General features: G+C 37.8%; 1 protein-coding gene across 1 annotated transcript; it reads left to right on the plus strand.

Moving 5' to 3' along the window:
* Positions 1-493: 493 nt before the first annotated feature.
* Positions 494-24846, plus strand: LOC114470782 (integral membrane protein 2A-like). Its single transcript, XM_028459112.1, is given in 8 exon segments — positions 494-547; positions 15966-16019; positions 16351-16467; positions 16470-16490; positions 19678-19857; positions 20807-20916; positions 21891-22036; positions 23287-24846. Coding segments are annotated over 8 exon segments (777 nt in total). The 3' UTR covers positions 23382-24846.
* The last annotated feature ends 594 nt before the right edge of the window (positions 24847-25440 follow it).

Genomic DNA, 25440 nt, shown 5'->3' on the forward strand with positions numbered 1-25440 from the left:
TATGTTGTCATCATGTTTGGTGAAAAGTAGTGATTGTTCTGTGGGAATTATTGGTTTTGAGCACATGTGGTGGGGGGAAAAAGAATTCATGTCTTTATCTGTTTTTGTCCTGCTGAGTACAATCACTCTGAACACAATCTTTTTCTTTAATCAAAGCCATGCAGCAGAGGGAATAGTTTTGAGAGTCCTCTGATAAATATGGGGGGAGGGGGGTGTAATTTTGTGGTTGGAAGGTAAACAGACGAAAAGTTAAGGAAAATGAAAGAAAAAGCTCGGAAAATAAGTCTGACTGAGCCACGAGAGCTTTGAAAACAACATGTGAAAAATCAGCAGTTCTTAAACAGTTAGCTTGTCATTTTTATTTGCCTCCTCAGACGGTGGCAGCTAGCGGTCGGCTTTCAGGCTGTGCCAGCTGGGATCGGCTGCTGGCTGCAAGACGCAGGCCTGGCCCCAGTTAGCACTCTTATTATCATCGCCACACACTGTAATTCACATGCCAATCACAGCCCTGAGCAGCGCCCAGCAGGCCCGGGAGGAGAAGGGCTTGGTAAAGAGAGGCCGGCTGCAGGGATGGGTGCTGTTTGCTCTGCATCAGGCTCCATTCCCACTGTTCCCACTGACATCTCTGAACAAGCTAAAGCTGGAAAGTACTATAGGCCAATCCATGAGCAGATCTACAGGGGACAGGTCTGAGTTTGGCCAGGTTTAACTTGCTTGAGTTTGCAAGAGAGTGAGCAAAGAATGAGTTTTCAGCCAAGAGTCACAAGAACGGTTTATTTTAAAACTTGGTTTATAATAATTATATATTTCCTTTCACTGCAGCGCTCTCTCTGAAGTAACTTCATAATCTACATCAGAGGTGGGCAACTTCCACCTGTTCGATCGAAGGGCCACATTATCAACATTCATGTCAGCATTTAGAATAATGACTAATCTGAGTTTTTATACTAATTTTGTGTGCTTTTTGTTCATTTCTGTTGTCTTATTGCCTATTTTTCCTGCAAAATACATGTTTTTTTGAGTCATAGTGTGAATTTGTGTAGTCATTTTGGGTTTTTTGGAGTAATTTTGAGTATTTCTGTTGTCGTTTTGCTTGTTTGTTAGTCCTGTGGATTTGCAGTCATCTTTTGTATTTTCATTGGCTTTTTGTGTGCTTTTGTTTTCATTTTCTGTGATTTTGTGTATTATTTTCAGTCATTTGGAGTATTTTTGTTGTTGTTTTTTGTTATTTGTCATAATTTTGTGTATCACTTTGTTGTTTTGTTCATTTTTGCAGTCATTTGTGCATTTTTTCAGTCTTTTTTGTGTTTTCTTGTCTCTTACTGTATTCTCCTGCAATGTTGTAATTCTTTGTGTCTTTTTTCATGTATTCTTGCTTTTTTTTGTGCATTCTTCTGTCATTTTGTAAGTTTACTTTGGAGGGATGCATACAAGTAGACCGAGGGCCATATGTGGCCCCTGGGTCCCTGGGCCTCCAGTTGCCTATGTTTGATCTACATCATGTTCTGAACAAAACGTAGGGCTGGCTTCGATGTGTTAAACAAAACATATTGTCGAGAATGTGTTGCATGTTTGTTTAAAAAATGGGACAGACTACAACTGTACAAAGTGCAAACAACTGTGATACAGAAGCAGAAAAAAGCTCTAATGTGTCCACAAAGAAGCTTTGAATTCTGTGCTACACTCTGAGGTCCAAATACTTACATAGTCTATCTCGTGATTGTGTAACTTACAATTCTTCAACAAATGTGTGAAGTTAGACCAAATTGTTAACCTATGAAGAGGATAAATATCAACTCTTGATTCTACCTCCGATCCAAGTTTACACTACAGTGAAGAAGCATGAAGACTCCAATCAGCCTAACCTACGTGTTATTGGACCGAGGGCTGAAACTGGAGCAGTGGAAGAAAACTAACTCACATTAGCACGTTATCGTGATGCAGTAAATAACCACTGTTATATTATGTCATCTTATTTCACACTGCAAAAATGTAAACATGTCTTGTTTAATTTCACTACACTGAATGACTATGAGTTTGAGTTTTAGGGCATTTACAGTTCATCCACATCATCTCTTTGCTATAGTTTATCGAGCCACTTAGCCTGTAGTCAACAACACACCCAGTAACTTCATCCTTAGATTTTCAGTGACAAGGTTAATGCATCATTAATATGTGGTTTCTTAACATTCTGTCTTTTTTTTTTTTAGCTCTGAAAGGACTTTGCAAATACATTTGTGAACAGATACTTAACGCTGAACTAAGTAACTTTTTCACCTTAATAAATCCTTCTCATAGTCCCTGTGAGGGTAATACCAGTGTTTATGGGGTGATTGGGGGGTAGATTATGACCACGATTGTCTACAAATTCACTTTTCTCAAACTTATATCATGGTGGAGCCAGCAAAACAAAAGGCAGAGAAGACCTTTGTCTAAGGAATGGAGCAATTCCATGCAGTTACAGCTCAGCAGCAACACACAGCAATCACACACACTGTCGTCGCGGCAACAGGCATGCACATACACTCACAACCCATCGCTCCCTCAGGCAGCACACACACAAATATCATCTATCTATCTATCTATCTATCTATTTTCAGAGCCGCTGTCAGCACACAAGCACATCACACACATTTCCACACTCCCTTCCGTATTATCATTCATTTATTTTACTTGTCTCTCTTCCTCATACTGTTCACATGGTCACATGGGACTATATGTGTGAAAACACCCTTAGTGTCACTGTTGTATTAGGATTTTTCAGTGATCGGTTGCTACCGTCTTGGGAGAGCAAAGGTGCGCATGTAGCTGTGGGGAGGGGCAGGCGGTGGGGAGTGGGGAGTTTTTAAGACAGTGACATAACCAAAGGGACCTTTAGGGGGAGCGCTAAGTGCAAGTTACTCAGTTTTGCTTTAAAATTGAAACATGAAGTTTACAATTAAATACCACAACCTGAGGTGCACTGTAAGCTAAGGGTGTAAGAAAAAATCGATTCAGTGAAATATCATATTTCACCGCGTGATTACCAAATCGATCTAAAAAAAATGTGCAAATCAATTTTTTCCATCATGTTTTTAATGAAAAAAAAACATTTAATTTTGCTAACATATGTATAGCATGTAAACACCTGGTCAGACCTTGGTAAACTATCTCACTCCTCAATGCATGATTGGAAGTTGATTGCACTTTATTTTCATACAACATACAAACATACTGGGCACTTTCATAGATGTATGTGGTTACTTTTTTTTTTTTTTTTTTTTTTTTTTTAAGATTTTAAGAACTTCAGAAAATCAGTATCTGTTGTAGACACAAAATATAAACTTTTTTGAAAAATGTAATTTGACAGTTTAATTAATATACCACTTGTTTATCATATTGGTAATTGAATTGCAGTTAGTTACCATTTATTAGTGCTCGCAAGTGAAAAAAAAAAACAAAATAAAAAATTGTATTTCATACCATTTTGTACTTGTAAAGATGGAATTAGTAATTTTTGATATTGCGATATATTGCACTGTATACCGTATTATTTAGTATCGTATATATCGTATCGTAACATGCAAATCGTGAATCGTATTGTCAGATTCAAGGCAATGCACAATACTGTAAACACAAAGTTTAAGCTTGATGAGTGAACTATTTGTGCAACTATTTCTTAGGAAAGCAATCTGAGACATCAGAGCTCCCAAATGTCCTCACTTTCATACAAAAACAGTATTTTATGTTTTAGATTATGGTATCCACGGTATCCAAGCTCTCTACAGGGACTTCTATCGTTCAAATACGGTCAAATTGGAAACAACATACAGATTTAATTAAAAGTCTGGTTCTTGGGACACCATCATGACTGCCAAAGCAGGGTTTGACACATTGATGCACACCCAATCTCTCTCTCACACACACACACACACACTCCAAGATGGGCCTACCATCGTGTGGCTTTCTATGCCTTTTTTGCCTTGTGGTTAGTGGTCTCTGAGCCATGAGAAATGATTTATTAGTGGCTCCTGCCTGTATTTATAGAGATTGAGCCACATTCAGTTTTCATAAAGTGATCCATCGTGGAAACACAGCACCTCTTTAAAGGATTACTGCATTGTTTAACACTGGCCCATCCTACAGAAAGACTACGTGATAAGCTCTATGGCAGGAACAAAACCCCTATGGCACCTAACACAGGATCCGTCATTACACACACACACACACACACACACACCCTCTCGCCTTGCTCTCATCTGGCTTAGATGTTGGAGAGGAATGGAGCAGATAAGTATTTTTCCACGTAGACTGACTTTTCTTCCATGTATCTGTCTATATGTCACTCACATGTACATGTCAGAGTGTGTGTGGCGATGATGAGGATGAAAAGGAAATGTGGAGACACACGAGCGCTCTGGCAGTGAAGTGTGCTTTTGTGACATCATTCTGTGTCTCCTTCTGGTTCCAATCAGCCCATCCTCCTCTGTAAATGACACCTGATGGATTAATGACGTGTGTGTGTGTGTGTGTGTATGTGTGTGTGTGTTTTTTTTTTTTTTTAGGGGCCCAATTGAAAGCAATCAGACAGCTTTCAAATTAGCGCTCTACAACTACATCCTGCACAGGGCTTATAGACTTCTGAGACGCCGGAAAGTCTTGTTTTTAATTCTCTCCACACACTGTGTAACCAAAATACCAATAGCTATATATATATATATATATATATATATATATATATATATATATATATATATATATGAAAAACTAAAAATATTAAACTTGAAAAGTACTTTGTTGCATATATTCTTGATGAAATTCATGATCATTCCTATTATGTATAAAACTATTTTAGTGTTTGTCTGTATACTTTTTACAGAGCCACAAAACAATGCTTGCAATATTTAGTCATTATTACTACGAGCGCAGATATTAGTCCACAGTTTGTTTATTTGTTGTTCATTGGATCCCCATTAGCTTCCACCGTGGTCATTGCTAATCTTTATGGAATCCATAAAAAAAAAAAAAAATCAAGATTTTAGTGCATGTATAGAAAACAATTAGAAACATTACATAAAAAGGTACATCAAGATACATTTTCATTACACCATCAAATACATTTAAAAATACATTATATATACATTAAGACTGGTAAAAATATGATTTTAAAGCATTTTTTAAATATGCGTAAAGTTAAGATGTCTTTCAGGTCCCTTGGTAATTTGTTCCATAAGTGAAAAGCTCAGGAAAAAGAAAAAGTTGAGTTTGGAGTCCAGTTGAAACGGAACAGCAGTCAATACGAATCACCAAAAAAACTAATTTGGAGTTTATTCATGTAATGGTTATTTCTCTTATAAGATCATTTTGGAGTTTTCTGTTGACTCAGGACTTTATCTGTTATCAAAAAAGTTGTTATGAATGATAAATCAAGTTTGGTGCTTTTACAAAGTTTGACGTTTATGTAAATCAGGAGTATAGGAGAGACAGTAAAACAGTAAAAACACAGCTATGGCTGTTGCAACGAAGCAGCTGAGCCCTAATAGACCCATAAAGAAGGTTGGTTTTTATCTTTGTAAATAAAAAACAAACAAAAACAGCAATTTTTATGCAAAAATGTCTCCACTGTATTTGATCAAACAATGTGGGCAGATATTCGGCAACTCTTTGCAACTTTTAATGCAATGTGAAACAGTCTGCTTTAAATACAGTCATATTACATGTCGTCAGGTATAAATACATTTGTAGTTTATTTTGAATGTGAAGCCAGTAATGGATCAAACGCAGTGTGAGTCTCTCTGACCTTAGTTTGAACAAATATAAAAGAAGAGAAATCTGTTTGTCTGCATATATGTATGTAACTTACATGTATGTGTTAAATTAATATGTGCCTTTTTGCTAAAAAAATAAATTAAAAAATGCATGTTTTCCCAAACAAATCAATTGGAATAACTGACACATTGATGCTTTATTGTATGGATGCACTTTTATTTGAAGCACAAATGCTGAAATGTCCAATTGTCACTGGCACGAGGAACAGCAGTATCCTCCTCCTCCTCCTCCTCCTCCTCCTCATTTTCCCATCAGCACAGCAGGGAGGAAACCAAAGGCCTCTGCAGACTGCTTAAACCTTATTAAGGGCATTTTAGAGTCCAGCAGGAACCATAACCACATGGCTTACAGCCATAGGAGTTTAAGTCTGTCAGTCCCAGGCTGTCCACACTGTGTGATTTGAGGATCATTTTATACTGGGTTCAAAAACGGAGCAGGAACAAAAGGCCTCAAAACAACCTCTGTGGTTTAACGGAGAAATAGCACTCTGTGTGTGTGTGTGTGTGTGTGTGTGTGTGTGTGTGTGTGTGTGTGTGTGTGTGTGTGTGTGTGTGTGTGTGTGTGTGTGTGTGTGTGTGTGTGTGTGTGTGTGTGTGTGTGTGTGTGTGTGTGTGTGTGTGTGTGTACCATTTTGTCTTACATTGGGGAACCTGACAGTGGAGACGTCATTGAGTCTGGAAGTGATTCAGTGATCACTCCTGGCTATAAAACCATCGCCCACAATTTGCCAACTTGTGTGTGTGTGCATCACGCATGTATGTGTGTGTGTGTGTATGGTTGTGTGTGCGAGATGCAAAGTCAACACGGCTGCTGGGCTTGCCTTGATGAGGTAATTTCCTGGAGGTTTAACCCTCCTCAGGACCCTGGCAGGCATTTGTCCATTTCCATCATTCTGTCCTTCACTGCCCTCTTTCATTCTTCCACTGCTTCCTTTCTACCTGTGCCAGTCGCTAAACGCTGAGTATGTGCTCACAGTACATGTGACATTGACTTTGATCCTTTCTGCCACTAATTTGGTCTCTCATCCTCATTACCCCATCGTGTCAAAAATCTTTATAATCCACAGTTTTCCCCAAGTTTTTGCTTCTCAACATATAAATACACAACATTTTGTTACATGGCTCGAGAATAGTAAAACAAAAATACAAAAAAAAAAAAAAACAACTGGTAAGTAAAAAACAAAATAAACCCAGTGAGACCAAGTGACGTTACCAAAAGATAAAGACTAAATAAAGAGTAAATGCACAAAGAAGCCAACTCACAATCAAAAAACACGTATGCTGGGTAATTTGTAGTTTAACCGTCGAAAATATATTCATTTTAGCAGAAACCCGGCTACGTGTGGACAAGGCCTAAATTAGCAATAGGAGTGAATGAGTGTAGATGTTTGGTGCTCTGTCCAGGTTGCAGAGGGGAAAGAAACGGAACTCATGTTACTCATGTTACTGTAGTTGAGTTGCTTCTATGGGCACTTTTACTTTTTTGTGTATTTCTAAATCAGTAATTTTACTTGTACTTAAATACGTTTTAAGTAAAGTAATTTGCTACATTTCAACACCCAACCGTTACTGAGTAAATTATTATTGCTTTTCGTATTAAAATGATGAACGGACATTGTGAAACAACAAAAAATGAAAAGACCAGACAACAATCAAGTGCATCACATCATAGCTGACCAACCACATTAAACAACATTGAATGCTGGTTATTTTACCACTTTCTTTGGTTTTGTTTATATTATTACCCACATGGCTCATTTGGCAAGGCACTTTTTGAGTTCATAAATCCAGCTATACATAAAGCTTGAGAAGTTTTTATTTTTTTTATTTTGAATTTAATTCATTGGTGTTATTTTATTTTACAAAATAATTGTACATTTTGACAAACCTTTTATTTTATACAGATGCCTTTGTGAAAAATAGATCAAGTTCCAATTGTGCAAGATTTCATCTCTTCCTTTTTAAGTTTATACATGAGATGTTTACTGTATGCAAGGAAACTGTGGCATGATTTATTACCAAAAATAAACGCGGGGGGGTGAAAGTAACTCGTAACTTTTACTTTGAGTACTATTTAACTGAGCTTCTTTTTACTTGTACTTGAGTATTTTATGTATGACTTACTTGTACTTGAACTTGAGTACCACTTCATTCAAGTAACAGTACTTCTACTTGAGTAGGATATATCAGTGCTCTTCACTCCTCTGCCAGGTTGTACCCCACATTCCACATGATGACAGCCGGAGACCCGCACAACCCTGAGGGAATAAGCAGATACAAAAAAAATGTAAAAAAAAAAAAAAGTGAATGTAACCATGTCGGAAATAAACTGAATAAATAAATAAAAAAATAAATAAATAATTGGGCGGATGAATTTCACTCAGTGATTTGAAAGTAACGGTAAATAAGCGATTCTAGGATTTAAGGTTACACTGGTCCTAATCAATACATAATTTATGCCTCAGATTGTTCCCACTGTAGCGAAACAAGCCCCTTTCAAGTTGAACTTTGACTTGAAGACCCCCTCTCTAACAGGATTTACCAAAAAGCCTGTTTCTTTATCACAAACTGTTTACAGAATTCTGTTTCAGTAACTTTGAAATGCATACCTGACCCTCACACACACCATTTGGTGAACACACCTTCCCTTTTATCTAAACAAAAAGGACATCGGAATCTTATCACCAACTGTTTATATGACCCTTCTTTCATCCCACTTGAAAAGGGGAAAAGCAAGGTGGAGTCTGCTTCACATAACTGGAACTCTAACCAAAACTTTGATCCTTTGACCCCCTGTGGTGACCACTGTCACCTAGGACACATCCCAGGCTTTCCCCAAGAGGCTGGGTGGAAAAACGCAGTTCGTGTCCCATAACACATGATATTTCAAGATATGATGTTGAAAAGATGATTTGAATTATGCTGAATTAATTATCATCATTTATGTGCTATGTTTAGATCCCCCTCTGTTTGTCTGTCATCACACACACCCAAAGACGCACCTACTACAGCTGTAAGCCGACAAACTGGGTCTGACCAGCCAACCACCGACGGGATTTCTGGACAATCAACGAAGCCCCTTCTAGAGAGAGTCGTCTCCAAATCTTTTGAAAAAGACGCGCTCTGCCAGAAAACCTTTGTTTTGAACGTTAGTGTTCATGCTCAAACGCTTTCCCTCATCGTCCATTTCTTTCGTTTTATATTTGTTTTTAGCTGCAGGTTAGTTTTTCGCAAGAGCGAAAGCAAGTTCAGACAAACCTCATCATGCGTAAAAAACTATTCACAAAGTCCGGACCGCGGCCCCAATAGCGGTCCCTCTGCGATATCCTCCACTCCTAATCCACACAGCTGCGACAGGCTTCTATTACGCCTATAACTACGGTTGTACCACAAACTTTGTTCCTGCCAAACCCAGAACGCCTCCAGGTCTAACCTGGACCTCATCTCCAAGTATGGACCAGCGAACATTGGACAAGCAGAGCCGTCACTCACATAATTTAAATAAATCCTCATACCTACACTCTACTTACAATATGCTTCACTCACAATCCACAATATTTACATTTGTCTTACCCTCTACGTCTTCCCTCTGTGTTTTTATGAGCTCTTGTTATTCCGTATAATCCTCACCTTCATTAGCTTACACATGCATATTATCATGATGTAATTACCACATTGTTCTTGTTTATTATTAAATTATGAAAATAAAAGGTTAAATAGTATTTTTGATTCCTCTGGTTTATTAAAGCTGTGTTTTAAGGTGCAGACGTTGCTGTACGAATCCATCCAACTGGCTTCAAATAATGGGTTTAGTCTAAAAACTAAGACATATTTCTCCGGTTCAAAAGGAGTGGCACCCCGGCATTCTTTAAGATAATATTAATAATCATAATTCATATTGTCATTCATATAACCCATTATTAATAACTCCTCCTCCTACACCACTAATATATAATCTGGTCTGGATTGCTGCAGAATAACGCTGGTTGTATCCTAAAACCAGACAAAGTGAGGCCTTAAGAAGTGTTCACCGACCAACCCTGAGTCCCTCTTCCCTGTTCCCTTCCCCCTCGCCAAGGTAACACTGCCCTCTCTTATCACATTCTCCCTTTAATAAAGTTTTTCTCACCCTTCCTTAGGGATGGCTGGTGATGGTCACAATAATGCAATATAATAAATTCATTTATTCAATTGCAATAATTGCTGTCAAAATACATAAATACACAGTCCCATTGGTGAGCCGAGCTGAGAACACATGGAGACCGAGGCAGAAGATGATACTTTCAGGGAAGACTCATTTTTCATCACCAGTGTCTGTGTGTGTGTTAGTCAGGAAGGATCATAGCAGCGTGATGAACTTATTTTAGTGGTAGGGTGGGGGATAGGGGGGTGATCAGAGGTCTGACAGGAGGCTGTAAAGCTGGTCTGTACACGAGCTCTGTTCACTCGTCCTCTCATTTTCTACCTCGTGCTCTCTCTCTGTTTCTCTCGCTCCCTCTGTTCGACCACTAAATGTTCTCCCTCTCTCCACACATGGTGATTATGGTGGATCCACATGGAGATATGTCAGTGACGTTATAAAGTTCTGAGCAGTGTCTAACTTTTTGGTTCAACGCTAAATGTGGCTGTAGATGTTCCCATAGCTCTTTCTGGGCTCTGGCTTGTGTGTGTGTGTGTGCGTGCGTGTGTGTGTGTGTAGTTTGCAGGAAAAGTGACACAGTCATTTGTCACTTGTGGTTTCACGAGTCTGCAAGGAAAATTGATGACAAATATGAGCTGTGGGTCTGTACGTGTGTTTATATATTTTTTGCAAAGGGGTGAGCTCATGCATGGGAGCTCCATTCTGTCGCCTACCACACTTTCAGTGTGCTGACAGTGCAGCCACAGGGGTGTGTGTGTGTGTGTGTATGGGCAACCATGATGTGTGCCTGTGTGTTTTCTTGCTTTTATTGAATGTTTACTGCAGACCACATGCAGGCAACGACTGCCATCCACCATTGTGATGCCAACTATAGCCTCCATGTGTAAAACATGAGCGTCTGTCATGTGTACATTTTGGCTTTTGGAATCGGTGTGTGTGAGGCAAAGAAACTCAAACCAGCAGGGTTGTTAGGCAATTTCAGACAGAAATTGGTCGGACGGCGAGTTCAATCTGCCGTTAATCAGCTTTTCGGAAAACTCCGTCAAGCATTGGATGCCACAGATTGCGTTGCTTCTTTCAATGACTCCCTCTCCGTTACCCCCCCCCCCCCCACATCATCACTTCACTCTCTTTTTCATCCAATCTCTCCATTTCACCCCCACCTGCTTCATTTACTCTCCTCAATCACTCATCATTTCCTCCTGGAAACACAGCACCGTTGGCCATCTTTCTATCCCTCCGTTGAGTGTGTGTGATGCCGAGAAGCCCTCAGGATTAAATCTAAGTCTTTTGTTTATCATCTTGAGCTATTACTACTAATGCTGGCTCTCTCTCGCTCTTACAGTATGTGTGTGTGCCTGTAACCACACATGCATGTGTGGGCAAGCGCTCAGATCAAACACAACGTAAGACGAGCCCATAAACAAGCCTTCAGGACCACTTAGGATTTTCAAGCCGAGTCAGTGTTAGGGGGGGCGCACAGAGGGAGAGCTGGGTACAGAAATCAGCTGCTCTGTTTATGTTCCTTTCAGTGCAGATTACCGGTCCAATCCGTCTGTTTAACCAAGGAAATATCATAGCCTCGCAGAGTGCATCGCGTGCTTTTTATGTGTGTGTTTGTGAGATGCTTGAGGTACAGTTGAAGAGCAGAGGGACTGGAGAGATGCCACCAAGTGATGTGATTTTAGAGCGCTGGTGCACTGGTTAAGTGTTTATTTACTGGTAAGTGCAGCCCCTGACTGAGGAGAGTGAAAGCAGAGGAAGCAGCAGAGGACCACTACAGACCAGAGAGATGTGTCAGATACAGTGTACGGCCTTGGCCTGCATGGGCCCGTGCTTCTACACAGTGTGTGTGTGTGTGTGTGTGTGCAGACATGCTGGCAAGAGGGAATAGAAATGTATTTACAGAGTGGGATATATTCACAGACAGGAACAGGTAACATTATACACTCAGACATTTCATTGCATTACAGCGGCGCAGCACTGAGTCACTACATGTCATGCGCTGCACTGAATCTTGTTTGACTTACAACTTTATTGGGTAAGTGACAATATTTTATAACTTCTGTAGACAAAGTCAATACTTGCCTCATGCTCCAGTATATGGCACCACTGTGAGTTAGTGTTTAGCACATTTGGCCTCGCAGCATCAAGGCTCTGGATTCTATTCCAAGGATTAGAGATGTAACGATTCACTCAACTCCCGATACGATTCGATTCACGAGACTGGGTTCACGATACGATTCTCTCACAATTTATTTTACAAAATGGGACTGTAGACAAATTTTTTTTTTGGGAAAAAAACTAGAAAATACTGTACTATTTTCCTTTTATTTTTCATTGTCAAAAGAATTCCTTGATAAACTATTCAAAACAATGCAATTTAACTAAAAATAAATCTTGAATGAAATAAATAAAGGAATAATACAAATGAAAATGAAGCCTATTAATTTAAATTCTGGTTCTATAATAAACAATGCAAAACTGCATAATAGTTCTTTTTCTTTTTAAAAGTGCAACTGAAAATGTATTTTGTGCCTTAACAATTGGACTTTAAAAAAAAAAAATTACGTCATATTTGTTTGGACCAGCAGAGGGCGCTGGTAACACACTGCGATTCAATTTTCAGAAAATCGATATCAACCGTGATACCTATGAATCGATTTTTAACTGCCTTACGATTAATCGTTACATCCCTACCAAGGATAGACGTAGGACCTTTCAATGTGGAGTTTGCATGTTCTCTCTCGGCTTAATGATTGTTTTCCAATTGTTCCTAATTAATGATGGTAATGTAATTCTTTTAGATCAGGTTCTCAAACTTTTTTTGGCTCAAGTACCCCCCTTTTTTGTATCCACGTCTTCCATTGTCCGACACTACAGCATTTTGCTTAGAAAACTATTTAAAAACAATTATAGAGCATGATGATGGAATGAAAGACTGATAACACATGTCTTAAACAATCTCATTTTGTAAATAAGTGGAAAGAAACAGTATTTAGTGCAGTGGTTCCCAAACTTTTTTAGATTGTGTCGTGACCCCATTTTGATACCAATTATTTCTGGTGACAACAAAGACATTTCTTTCCAAAATTAGTTTTTTTTTTTTTAACTGCACTTTAGTTGAACTAGTTACTAGAAAAGTATAGTGAAAGTGTAGAAATACAGTTGTTTAAGATTGTGTTTTGTTTTAATGTTATTACTTTAAAAAAAAAAAAAAATTCAAAAATTCAAATATCTTTGTAATTTTTCAGAAATTTCAGGCGACTCCACATGGGGTCCTGACCCCAAGATTAAAAAACAATGATTCAGATGCTCCTGAATAGATTTATTTCTATGATTTGTATAACTTCTGGTCATCTCACGCCTGGGGTGGGACCAAGACTGATGCTTTATTTGTTAATTTTCCACACTCTCTCTCTCTCAAGTACCCCCTGTAGTGCCATCACGTACCCCAAGTGGTAAACGTACCTCCATTTCAGAAACACTGTTTTAGATGACTTGTGACTTTTAGCTGTCACTCAATAAATCCCCTTTTCAACCCTGTGTTTGTGTTTTAGGGAGCTGCAGCCTTTCAGTAGACTGGTGATAATCTCATAGTTTTTACTGCAGATTTTAATGTTCTTATTGATTTTTAAACTGTCAAATTTTTTCTGTTGCACTTTTTAATCATGTAAAAAGAGCATTGAATTGCCTTGTGTATGAAATGCGCTATACAAATAAATTTGCCTTGCCTTACTACTACTACTACTACTACTACTACTACTACTACTACTACTACTACTAATAGTTCCTGCTTGCCCTCAGAGGAGAAGGACGCTTTTTCCCTCGCTCCCTCTTTTTTTCCTGCTTGCTCTCTTTGTCTTGTTTTTGTCTTGTTTTAATCTAAACAGGATCCTCAATTTGCATCCCGATCCTAAATCTAAATCATGGAATTGATCAGCTGGTCGTTTTTCGCTTTTGGTCAAATTTATCTACAAGCAGGAGGGGCAGTGGGAGAGTCTGTACGTCCTGAGGAGATTCGCCAGATTGAAGTTTATGATAACAGGTCTTCTGCTGATTGGATCTGGCATTTCCCTGATTTATCGCAAAAATTCGGATTACGTTGGCAGCATTACTGGAAGCCGCTAGCCACTGATGGAAGAGGCCGATCTCTCAGAACTCTCAGATGGAATCCACCGTGGTGAACTTCAGTTCGTCTCAATGAAATGGCCATATTATTGGATTATTGATCGAATGATCAGAATCAGATCAGATGGAATGAACAGCCTGTCAAGGTCTGTTTTTCTCTTCACACTCTCCAAGGATGGATGTTGATTCAGTGGTCTGACTTTTCCCTCACTTTCCATGAACACCTGCAATCTGGTTCGGCTAACAAACTCTCGAGGTCATCTCTACTGCAATGGCACTGGAGACAAACTGTGTGAGAGACAGCAGCAAAGACTCAGTGAACAGGCCTATACGCAATGAACACTCTCACTCCCACATTCACATACACAACCTGTTTCTACACCGTCTCCTCTGCCCCCCTCCTCTCCTCCCTCCCTGCAGATGCCAGCAGGAGGTGAACCGTAAGGGCAGCGCCATCCTGTGGCCGACCTGCGAACTATACCCACCCTAAAGATCCATTCCCTGTGCCAACTTGCTGTTGTATTGAATTGAATGTTGTGTTTGTTGGTTTTTTGTCGCAATTTTTGCTGAGGAGTTTTTTCTTGATCCCAAACTCCACCCCTCTCTACAAAGACCTAGTTGGTTTGTCCTTTTTACCTCTTCCTCTTCCCATTGTTTCACATTTCTCATCTAAGATACGGAGCGCTGTCCCTCAGGGATAAATAAGTCCTCTGATTCTGCTTCTGATATTATAATAGTTATAATATTTTATTAATTGACATCAATAATACTAATAATAATAATTATTATTATTGTTATTCATATTTATTGTTTAATATATGTTGTTTAAAATGTGAGCTAATTTGTTAATGAAGAGTTGAAAAAATTATCAGCAGGTGTATTTTATTGATTTCACCAAAACCTGATTTTATCTTCTGTAGTGTGTCAGTCAAACAAGCTGCAGCGTCAAACTACTTTTACTCCTTGATCAAGATTTACTTTTACTGTAATCATCCTTTTCATGTTTTAAACCAAGGCAAAAAGACAAATCCTAAAGCCCAAACTGAATAAAATTAATCTATGATTGAAGTCTGGTGCACATTAGGATGAATGTGCATGAATTCTGATGTAGTTGGAAGTTGTTTTGGAGTAAAAATTCAAAATAGAAAGAGGATATTGTGAGTATAATATCATGCAATAGCTAACCCGTATGGAGGACCAAACCTGCCAAAAAAAACTATATAAACGTGACAAATAACAAAAAGGATAATTGAAAATTAAATATAAATAAATAAATATAGGTGGATAGAATACAGAAAGAAAAAAATGCAAAAATAAAAAAATATTGTCCAAAATTAAATAAAGATTGATAAATAAAAGTGAAAATAAAAACGAAAATACTAACATAATTTATCTTTATTTTAATTTTAACTTTTATTAATTTATTAATTGATTTTATACATTTAAAAATATTAATATTCGTATTTTTATTTTTACTTTTATTCTTTATTCAAAGAAAAATATATACGTATTGTTCGTACCTAGCCACTAGGTGGCGCCCAATATGCAGAAACAACGTATTCTGAGACGTAAATAAAGCAATAAATAATAGTGACCTTTAATAAAAACCATGATTAAAACACATCCACACTAGTAGACGTTTCAGATTAGCTAATACTCGGCCCATCTTGGTTTTAAAGGCATATTTCCAGGATTCCTGTGTGCTTCTTTTCCATTCTAATCCCTCCCTTCTCCTCTCGAGGCACCGGAAGTGCAAAATAAAGCCGAGTTTGCAAGTGCGTCAAACAGCGCGAGTGTGCGGAGACGAGCCGGAGCGCTCCACACAACATCACCTACAGCCTCACTTTGACACCATTTCCTCTGCATTATGGTGAAAATAGCTTTAGTCTCGGTTGCTGGCGCAGAAGGCTGTGGGAAAAGAGGCTCCAGTCGCTGTAAATGTGTAGTAACGGGTGTTGTGGTTGCTTGTAGTAGGCCAGAAATCGTCATTGTACCATCATTTTGGTTCATTCAGTGTGAACTCAGCAAACTGTTTTATATTTGTGTATCTATCTCTCAAATAATGTGCTGAGTGATTTTACATATGATGCTGAGGAGACGGGACCGCCCATAATCTGCACAATGTGTCTGCTGTTGTACACATACATTCACGCAGTGGGATTATAGAGCTGGAATCTGCCATTTTTAAAAAACCCCTGCTGGCTTGTGTTCTGATGCTCTATGTATCCCCCTCCCTTACTGTACGGTGTGTGACTTTGTGTTGGTGTCCAGGATCCGGAGCTGGGCTCTGCTCCAGCGGGCTCTGAGGGCTCCACAGGTCGGTGTCTGCTCACCCTGCTGGGCATCGCCTTCATCCTCAGTGGCATCATCGTGGGGGGAAGCGTGTCGGTTTCCGATACTTCACTCCCAAGGTGCGTGACTTGCTTCAGTGCACATATAGTCTAGAGGATGGTTTTTCTCAAGTGGGGGTACGTGTACCATAGGGGGTACGCAATGGTACTACAGGTTTACTGGAGAGAGAGAGAGGAAAATAACAAATGAAAGCATTAAAATATGGGCTTTATATTGTTTTTTTTTTGTTTTTTGTTTTTTTTTTTAGATAAAAATTAGAATCACACTGAATATTACCGCAACTCACAAAACGACAACAAAAACACACAAAAAAAAAACTATACTGAATAATAAAAGAACAGACAGCAACAAAATATGCAAAATGACAACCAAAAACACTCACACTAAGAGAGAAAGATACTTACCATTACCAGCAACACACAAACACGTCAGCGAAGACGCACTAAATGGAGAAATGCACAAAAACAACAGAGAATATTACCTGCAGTACTGTATATATATATATATAATATATATAAATATATTTATCTTTTTATCCTTACCCTTTATTCTATCTGTCCTATATTTATCCCTTATCCTTTATTTTTATCATTAGGTATCGACCGATATGGTTTTTTTAGGGCCGATACCGATTAATTTTTTCCATCAGCCTTAGCCGATGACGATACGGACTGCCTATTTTCTGGAGCCGATACTACTTTTGCTCCCTCAATTTACATTATAAAAATTACGCAATGAAGATAACAAATGGTAGGAGTCTCAATTTTTTTAAAAAAAGCAACATTTATTGAAATTAACAAAGGTGAGGTAGAACAACAACGGGAAGTGAAAAAATATTGAACAGATATAAAACAGGTGATGTAGAACAAAAAATATTTAACAAATATTAAATAATGCAAATCAGCCAATGTCGATACACGTACAAACCGCAAAAATTGGCAGATAATATCGGTCTATCACTATTCATCATCGTCATCATCATCATCATTATTGTTGTTGCTGGTTTTGTTTTTTGTTCCGTGCACCAAAAGTAATATATAAAGTATAAAGAATACAGGTATGTTGTGTTATGTCTGCTATGGACCATGTATTGTGTCCAAAATACAGTTAGATGATGATAAAGAATATAGATTTATACATATTTACAGACGGAGGCGAGGAGAGATATTTATATTAGGAAATGGCTCAAATACGTTCTATTTCTAGACTATTGGTAGGTGCTCAAACTGCACCATGTATAGTCAGTGGTTTGGTTCCAGCATAGTCCACACCATGTGACAAAGTCATTTCTCCTTAAAAACAGTTGAGAAGATTATGTTTGATTAAATCAATCTTAAACAAGAGCACTCAGAGAGCACGACGCTCTGTAAAGAACTGAATCCAATCACATATTGACAGTTATCTAGATCAGGGTCAATGACCATGATCATTCACAGTGTAAAGGTTTGCATGAAAATCCTAGTCAAATTATTCACGACTCATTAGGCCCAAATGTATAAAAGCAAGACAGAAATGGTCATCCTTGTTTTTTCAGCATATTGCAGTAAAATGCACAATACGTATCCGATCCTGATGAAACTTGCAAACCCACATTCATTTTTGAACTTTTGCCAATGATGTAAGAATCAGTAAATTTTTCCATATTCCTTCCAAAATGTATTGCAATCTTCCACGGCGTGATGTTGCTCTTTGGTTAAAATTTTAGTATGTTAAGTACTTTGGTAACATTTTACTTTAAGTTTTAAACATAAAGGCTGACATTACCCTGTCATTATTATGACGTGACACCTGTCATTAGCATGATTAAGGTGTCATGAAGGCTGTCATTAACTTTACTAGATCCCTCCACCCTAAAAACGCCAACATAGCTCCAAAAGTGTCATAATTTAGCAATTGACATTTAATGATATAAAACGTCAAGTGTTACCAGAACTTTTAATGTAATCCTGCTGAGAGACAAACAAATAAATGAACATTTCAACACCTTTATTGATTTCATAAGGAAGTGCCGGGGCAGCATCAAGCTTCTCCATTCAAACCAAGGATAGACCTTGGACCTTCTTATGTGGAGTTTGCATGTTGTCATTTGTCCTTCCATATAAAACAGGAGTGAAGATAATTTTTTTGATAAAACCACAGGCAGATATTGACTTTTAAATCCAACTAGTCATCAGAAAGCAGCACATTGTCTTCTGTTGTGGCGACTGATGCGAAACCAATGTTGGAGACCTGTGGAAATCTGCAGCACTGAGAGAAAAACTGGACTTCAGAACAATCAAGTCAAGTCACTGTTCTAGTCACGCTGCATTTTAGCTTCTTTTAGAATCCTGCTGTGTTGAAAATGCAACAGAAATGTCTTTATCTTTCTTTTGCTTTAAGGCATAAGATTTTAAACAGAGAATAAAGCGTATTCAACTGTAACCAAAGTCATTGTGATCTCTGGCTCCCTCTGGCAGCCACAGCAGAAATGTGTACTTGGGTAGAAAATGAGTCTTAATTAATCAATCCAAAAAAAAAAACTTTTCAATCAAAAAAAAAAAGTTTACTGAATCAATAATGTATGTTTTCAATCAAAGAAAAAAAGTGTTCAAATGTAAAAAAAAAAAAAACTATTAGCGAGCCAAGTAATTGCATTTGAACACTTTTTTTTTTTTCTCTTTGATTGAAAGGGGTTTTTTAAAAAAAAATTTTTTTATTGAAGTTACGTTTTTTGTATTTGGGCCATATTATGGGTAATATATTTGTGTCTTTATTATTCAATCAAAAAATAAAACATTTAAATCAAAGAAGAAGAAAAAATTCAATCTAAAAACATATCTTCAATCAAAAAGTGTTTGAATGCTAAAAAAAAAAAATGAGCCTCAAATAATGTTTGAAAACTTTTTTCTTTGGTTGAAGTCAAAAAAGTGTGGATTCAATCAAAAAAAAAATGTTTAAAAACTTTTTTCACTTCAATCGAAGAAAAAAGTTTTCTAATGCAATGTTTTGAGGCTCACATTTTTTGTTGTATTCAAACACTTTTTTTCTTTGAACACATTTTTTTTTCTTTTTTTTTTATGCTTGAATTTTTTTTCTTTGATTGAAATGTTAATTTTTTTTTGATTGAATAATAAAGATACAAATCTACCTCCATAGAAAAGCGGGCTATTCAAGAAGGGGAACCACAGAAACATCACCTTTCTTCATATCTGTTCAGAAACGCTGGAGTGAGATGTAAAGGTGACTTTCTGTCTGATTCTCCTGCAGAGACTGTATCATGGTGCGATGGAGTTCAGGGACTCCTCAGGCAGAGGAGAGAGTCAGCCCTATTATCTGCCCCGGGTAGAGGAAGAGGTGGAGATCTCAGACAACATGGCTGTCATCAGCGTCCCTCCTCCCCGCTTCAGGCCTGGAGACCCTGCCTACATCCTGCACGACTTCAACAGGGTGAGAACTAAAAAAAAAAGTGTTGAGCTTATGGATTATCTAAATAGATCCACTACTGTCTTTGGCGCCGCAGGCACACTGCGCACCTGTGTTTGATGTGCGTTTGTTTCCCCATGTGCTGATGATGGCTACATTAACAGTTGTCTGTTAATAAAAGCAGGTTTACCACTAAAACAAACGTAAATATGTCATTTGTATGAGGAAAAAAATAGGTTTTAATTGTCGGTTTCAGGTGTCACTGACGAGATAACTCGTCATTTGTGTTTTTTCATGGGGATTACTAGAAAACACCCTGTGGGGTGTTGTAGTGACCAACTGCGCCCTGAAGATGGCAGCAGTGCACCTTTAGATGAGAGATTGGCCACTGATGCTACCCAGCAAAGCAGGAAAAAGGGAGATTATGGCGCTACAGAATTGTGACGTATCCAGCAGCTCACAGCTCCACATACTAACACAGAACATGTGGACCTGAGTGGATTATTGATAATGTTGCGATGGTGAGATAAAACCATCAACTAACCGGGCCAAACGGGTCATCCCTGCATGTCGGGAGGAGGGGGGGTGTGTGGAGGGGGGTACAAAATACCCCCAGTAGAAAATCTGAAAATGGCTGGCACTGAATGAGTAAATACCTAATGTCTGTCGGACCTGTAAGTTTCACTTTTGCTTTGTCGGGTTCTGGTCAAAGCTTGAATAAGGTCCATATCATAAATGGTCTGTGTTTAAAAGCAAATCAGCACCACAAAATACCAAAACAGAATATTTGTCTCTCTTTTTCTTTCTCCTCGTCCTCCTCGGCACCTGCTCATTCATTCTTCGTTTTTCTTTTTCTTTTTTTTGGTTAACATGTGCCATAGTCTTGGTCAACCAACATTTTCCTCGGTCTTTGAGATGCTACACACACTACATCCTGATTGCTGACTGTGTGTGTCTGTGTTTGTATGTGTAGAAGCTGACGACCTACCTGGACCTGACCACGAGGACCTGCTACTTGATTCCTCTGAACACCTCATTGGTTCTCCCTCCTCAGGACCTCATTGACCTTTTCTCACAGCTGGTAGGTCCTGTATGTGCTCAACCTCTTCACATCTTAGAACTGAAATGTAGGTGTGAGTTGTTAATCTAAGCAAACCTGTATTGGTTTTAAACACACTTTTAACATAATTGGCTCTTTTTTTTTTCTAAGATAAGTCTTCACGTCTTGAATTGTCTCCTAATTATGTGTCTGCTAATAACATAATGTTAATCCAATGTTAAATGAGAGTATTTCCATATAAATCCAGCAGAAATAAGACAATGTTATTGTTGTGGCGCTTTTGAATGAAATGAGACGTTTTTGGGGAAGACTGCTCTGGGATTCAAAGTTTTCTGTGCTCTCAGGGTTTTTGTATGCTGATAGCGCTAAGCATAACAATGACAGTCTCTAAGAAGAGACCTTGGCAAATGTTATCAGTATGATAGTATCTGGCCTGCTTAGGGTAGTTTGACCAGAACTGACCAGGAGAGATTCTGTAATCACATATACTTACAGTTACTGATGCACTTTTGATACTTTACAGAGGTTTAAAGTTGTAGGAGTATCCAGGCTCAGTCTGATTCTGGTCACGTGACTTAGCCCTTCCCAAGCTTTTTATTTCTTTTGTACTGAAAGAAAATATTATTTTTCTTATGTCCATTTACTTGTAGAGATACAAATGACCACAAGCAGTAAACAACAATGCGGTCGTTGTTGAAATCTTGATACTAATTGGTTTTGTTGTGTCTTTAATGCTCTGCCATCCACCCCCAAGTGTGTGAGCTAATACTTAGCATTTATTAGTTAACAAATAGTTTGAGAATCGTCCATAGTGTGTACATTTTGAATGCATTTGTGTTTCTTGTTGATCTCGTACATTAGCTCTCCACTCTGCTGAGTTTGCTTTTGTGTGTTCAATGTTGCTGAGAATTAACACGTGGGATTTTTTTTTTTTCTGGAACCTAAGGGATGGAAAGTGGTTAGATTACTTTTTAATCTCCGTTTGCTTGTTTTCTCAGTCGGACTCGTACCGCAGCTACCTGGTCCAGGAGGACCTGGTGGTGACGGAGCGCATCGACGACATCAGGCCTCTGGGCTTCTACGTCCGCCCATTGTGTGCTGGAAAGGAGACGTACAGAATGCAGCGTCGGGCCACCCTTCCAGGTATGCATGTGTGCACTGAAAACAAAAGATAAATTATCGACTGATCAGTTAATGCATGAGCACAGAAATTGTTATACGCTGTTATCACTTTTTGTACATTTATGATGCTTAAATACTTAGTTTCAGTACTATAACATATATATTTAATTAATCCTTATTTTTATCACCATTAATTTGGATTAAATGGTACCTGTAGTGAAAATACATATAAAAAAAAATTGTTTAATGTATTACTAATAAACAAAATGTGCACCTTATATACCTTAATGATATGTTATCGATTCACTGGCGCCAAATATCAATTGAAAAAAATAAACATTTTAATCTTTTACATACAAGGCATGACAAATAATATATATATACACACACACACACACATGATACACAGAGATAATGCAGTACATACACAGTACAATGAGACAATAGGTGAGGAATGGATATTTACAAATTTACACTGTGTGTGAGTGTGTTCAAAGAAGAGCCACTGTGCAGTATATACTTTTTTACTTAAATGGATTAAAATTTGTATTATTCTTTTATGATGCTGCCCCTATCGATGTAAATGCATCTTTGTTCTATTATTTTATGATGTTGCTCCTGTTGTTTTAATTTCTCCTCTGTTCTGTACAGCACTTAGAGATTTTATCTCCCAAACGCGCTTTATAAATAAAATACTTACTTGTTTTACTTGGCTGTCATTCATGTGAAATTAATTGACAATGTTTTGTAATTCCTGTGAAATGGATTCAGTGCAGTAGATAAATTCTGGATTTCTTCAGTGACAGATATCGTGATGTATCGTGGATTAAATTTCTCGTGATATATCGGTTATTGTTGTATTGCCGTATCGTGATAATATCGTTATTGTGGGAAAAAATAAAATAAAATTTATTGCACTATATTGATACCCAGCCCTAATCAACGGAGCACTGTTGCCTAGCAACAGCGAACAGGAATCAACAAAAGAGCATCATATCCGATCCAAAATGGTGTCTCTCCATAGTTTATGCCCCAAGGTATAAAATTGTTCTAAAAAGGCATTTTAATGTGATTTTTTAATATAAAAAGGTGCACATATCTGGTTTATTGGTAACACATTAAACACATTTTTGTTATACACATTTTCATTCCAGGTACCCTTTAAATACTTACTTTCAGTGTAATGAGTACTGTAACATATAATTGATTGAATCTTTATTTCTATCACCATGTATTAGGATCAACTCTTTGACTTCACTTCTCTTTGCTAGGTGGAGCTATCCAGAAGCGCTCAGCAGAAGACTGTTTCACCATCCATCACTTTGAAAACAAGTTTGTCACAGAGACCAGGATCTGCAAAGCTTGATAAGAAGGCATGAGTGTAATCCCGAGAAGGTGACGGGGGGGAAAGTGTGAGTGACTGAGAGAGATTTGGGTGATGGAAGAGGAGGACGGATGGAAGAAACTTTCAAGAAAAAGTCAGTTTTGTATAAAAACCTCTTTGTTTTCCTCCTCCTTGTGTTTCAAATCTTGTGTCGAGTGATTTTTATGTTCCGGTGTTAAAGCTTAGCTTTTCCTCCTCTGCTCTACACACGTGTACCTGCATAGGTCGTAGCTCTCCTGTGTAACTCTTTACTATCCAGTCTTGTACTGATGCTGACGGGTATTATTAGTTTCTGTTCTGTTGTCGTTTCGTTTGCTTCTGACAGAATGAATTATTTTCCATTTGTTTCCAGCCTGAGGGCCGTTTCCATTCTAGTGATACTGAGACATCACTTATAGCAGAGTAGCGTAGTCTTCTGTCAACACTCTCACCAAGGTTCATAGAGCGGCTTTAGCGACTAACTTGTTAAAGTGTGATAGAGTATACATGTCTGATCCATTGCTGTAACAATAGAAGTGTACCACGCTCATCATTTGTGGAGCGAAACACGAGGTGCACCCACACTTCTTGTCTTCGAGTGGGCGGGTCCTTCAGGAGCTTTTTTTCACCGTTATCTATTGTGTAGCCAATGATCTTCTACCTACCGACTAAACAGTCCTGCTTCTGTGTTTGTGTAGAAACCTGATGTGTGACTCCAAACATAAAGGCATAGGGAAATGGATGAGTGATAGGAAATGAAGTTTTGATAAATTATATAGTTTTGACAAATTTATAAAATAGGTTTATCTTGAATAAGATCACTGGATTGAACACGATCGATTCCATAGTGTTATCGAGGTGTACAGGATGCTGCATTTTTATAAAAGAATCCTAAAATGTTTCAAGATAAGAAATAAGTAACTTTCCTCTCGAAGTTCCTAAAGGTGATTTTCAGTCTGTCCATTTTGATGCCTGTACATAAAGACAATCAAGGTTTGTTTTAACCTGACACCTACTGTACTCGCACAAAGTTAGGGATATTAAGCTTTTGGATCAAAACTCATTGAACATGTCAACAGTTTATGCCAGAGTAATTTCATAAAAGTAAAGCATATGATTGTAATTGTAATCTCAAACAAGATAATGACAATATTTGGTACCCCAACCAAAAAAAAAGAACGAAATAATGTCTCAATAACTTCTCAAGAAGTCATAATGTGAGCTGTATGATGAAGAAAACTGTAAATACAAATGATCAGTGAAGAAGGATATTAAGATGTGGATTCATGGACGTGTTGAATATGAAACGATGAAGTGGAGGTCACATTTCAGCTTTTCTTTGTGAAAAAATTAAAAAAAGCATTTTAAAAGCCATATGTCCCAAACTTTATGTGACTTGTGTAACAGACTAGAAAAACAAATGTGTATTGCTACTGAATTAAACTTTCTTTGTGGTTAAAAATTTGTATTTCTTTCTCTGTTTGAGTTTCTAAAGTATATCAAAGTGTTCAATCATGAAGTTGAATTTAAACTATATAAACCTTTTTATTTATACAAATTTAAAAGGGTGTGTTTCTCAACTTCTTTTTTAGCTTCCTGTTACATCCACCACTTGTTTCTACCTACTATATGAGCCAGATGTCTATCTTACTGTAACTGACTAAGAGCAAAGTAGGGCTCTTAAGTTATACAGTATGTCATACTGTATCACCAATGCATATTCTTCTTCTGCTGTTTATTATTATTGAGTCTGGGAACAAGGAAACCATGTATAACCATCATAAGTTAAAACGAGTTTTAATACAATCATTTTTCTTATTGACGTACCAGTACCTTTTCTCCTTTTATTAACTTTTGAGTAAAAGTTAATTGGGAGCTTTTGTGTTGCTGCTTCCATCATCTTCCTTCTCAGGTTGGTTACAGTAAAAAACATACATTTCATATCCAATGGCTAAAGAAACTTAGATTGTTGTGAGAAAACCTAATAAAAACAATCCTAGGAAATGAGAATTAACCAACAGTCGACGAAGCGTAGTGGTCTGAACATTACTAAAAGCAAAAG

This window comes from Gouania willdenowi, chromosome 10 (genome assembly GCF_900634775.1).
Source record: "Gouania willdenowi chromosome 10, fGouWil2.1, whole genome shotgun sequence".
NCBI classification, from domain to species: domain Eukaryota; kingdom Metazoa; phylum Chordata; class Actinopteri; order Blenniiformes; family Gobiesocidae; genus Gouania; species Gouania willdenowi.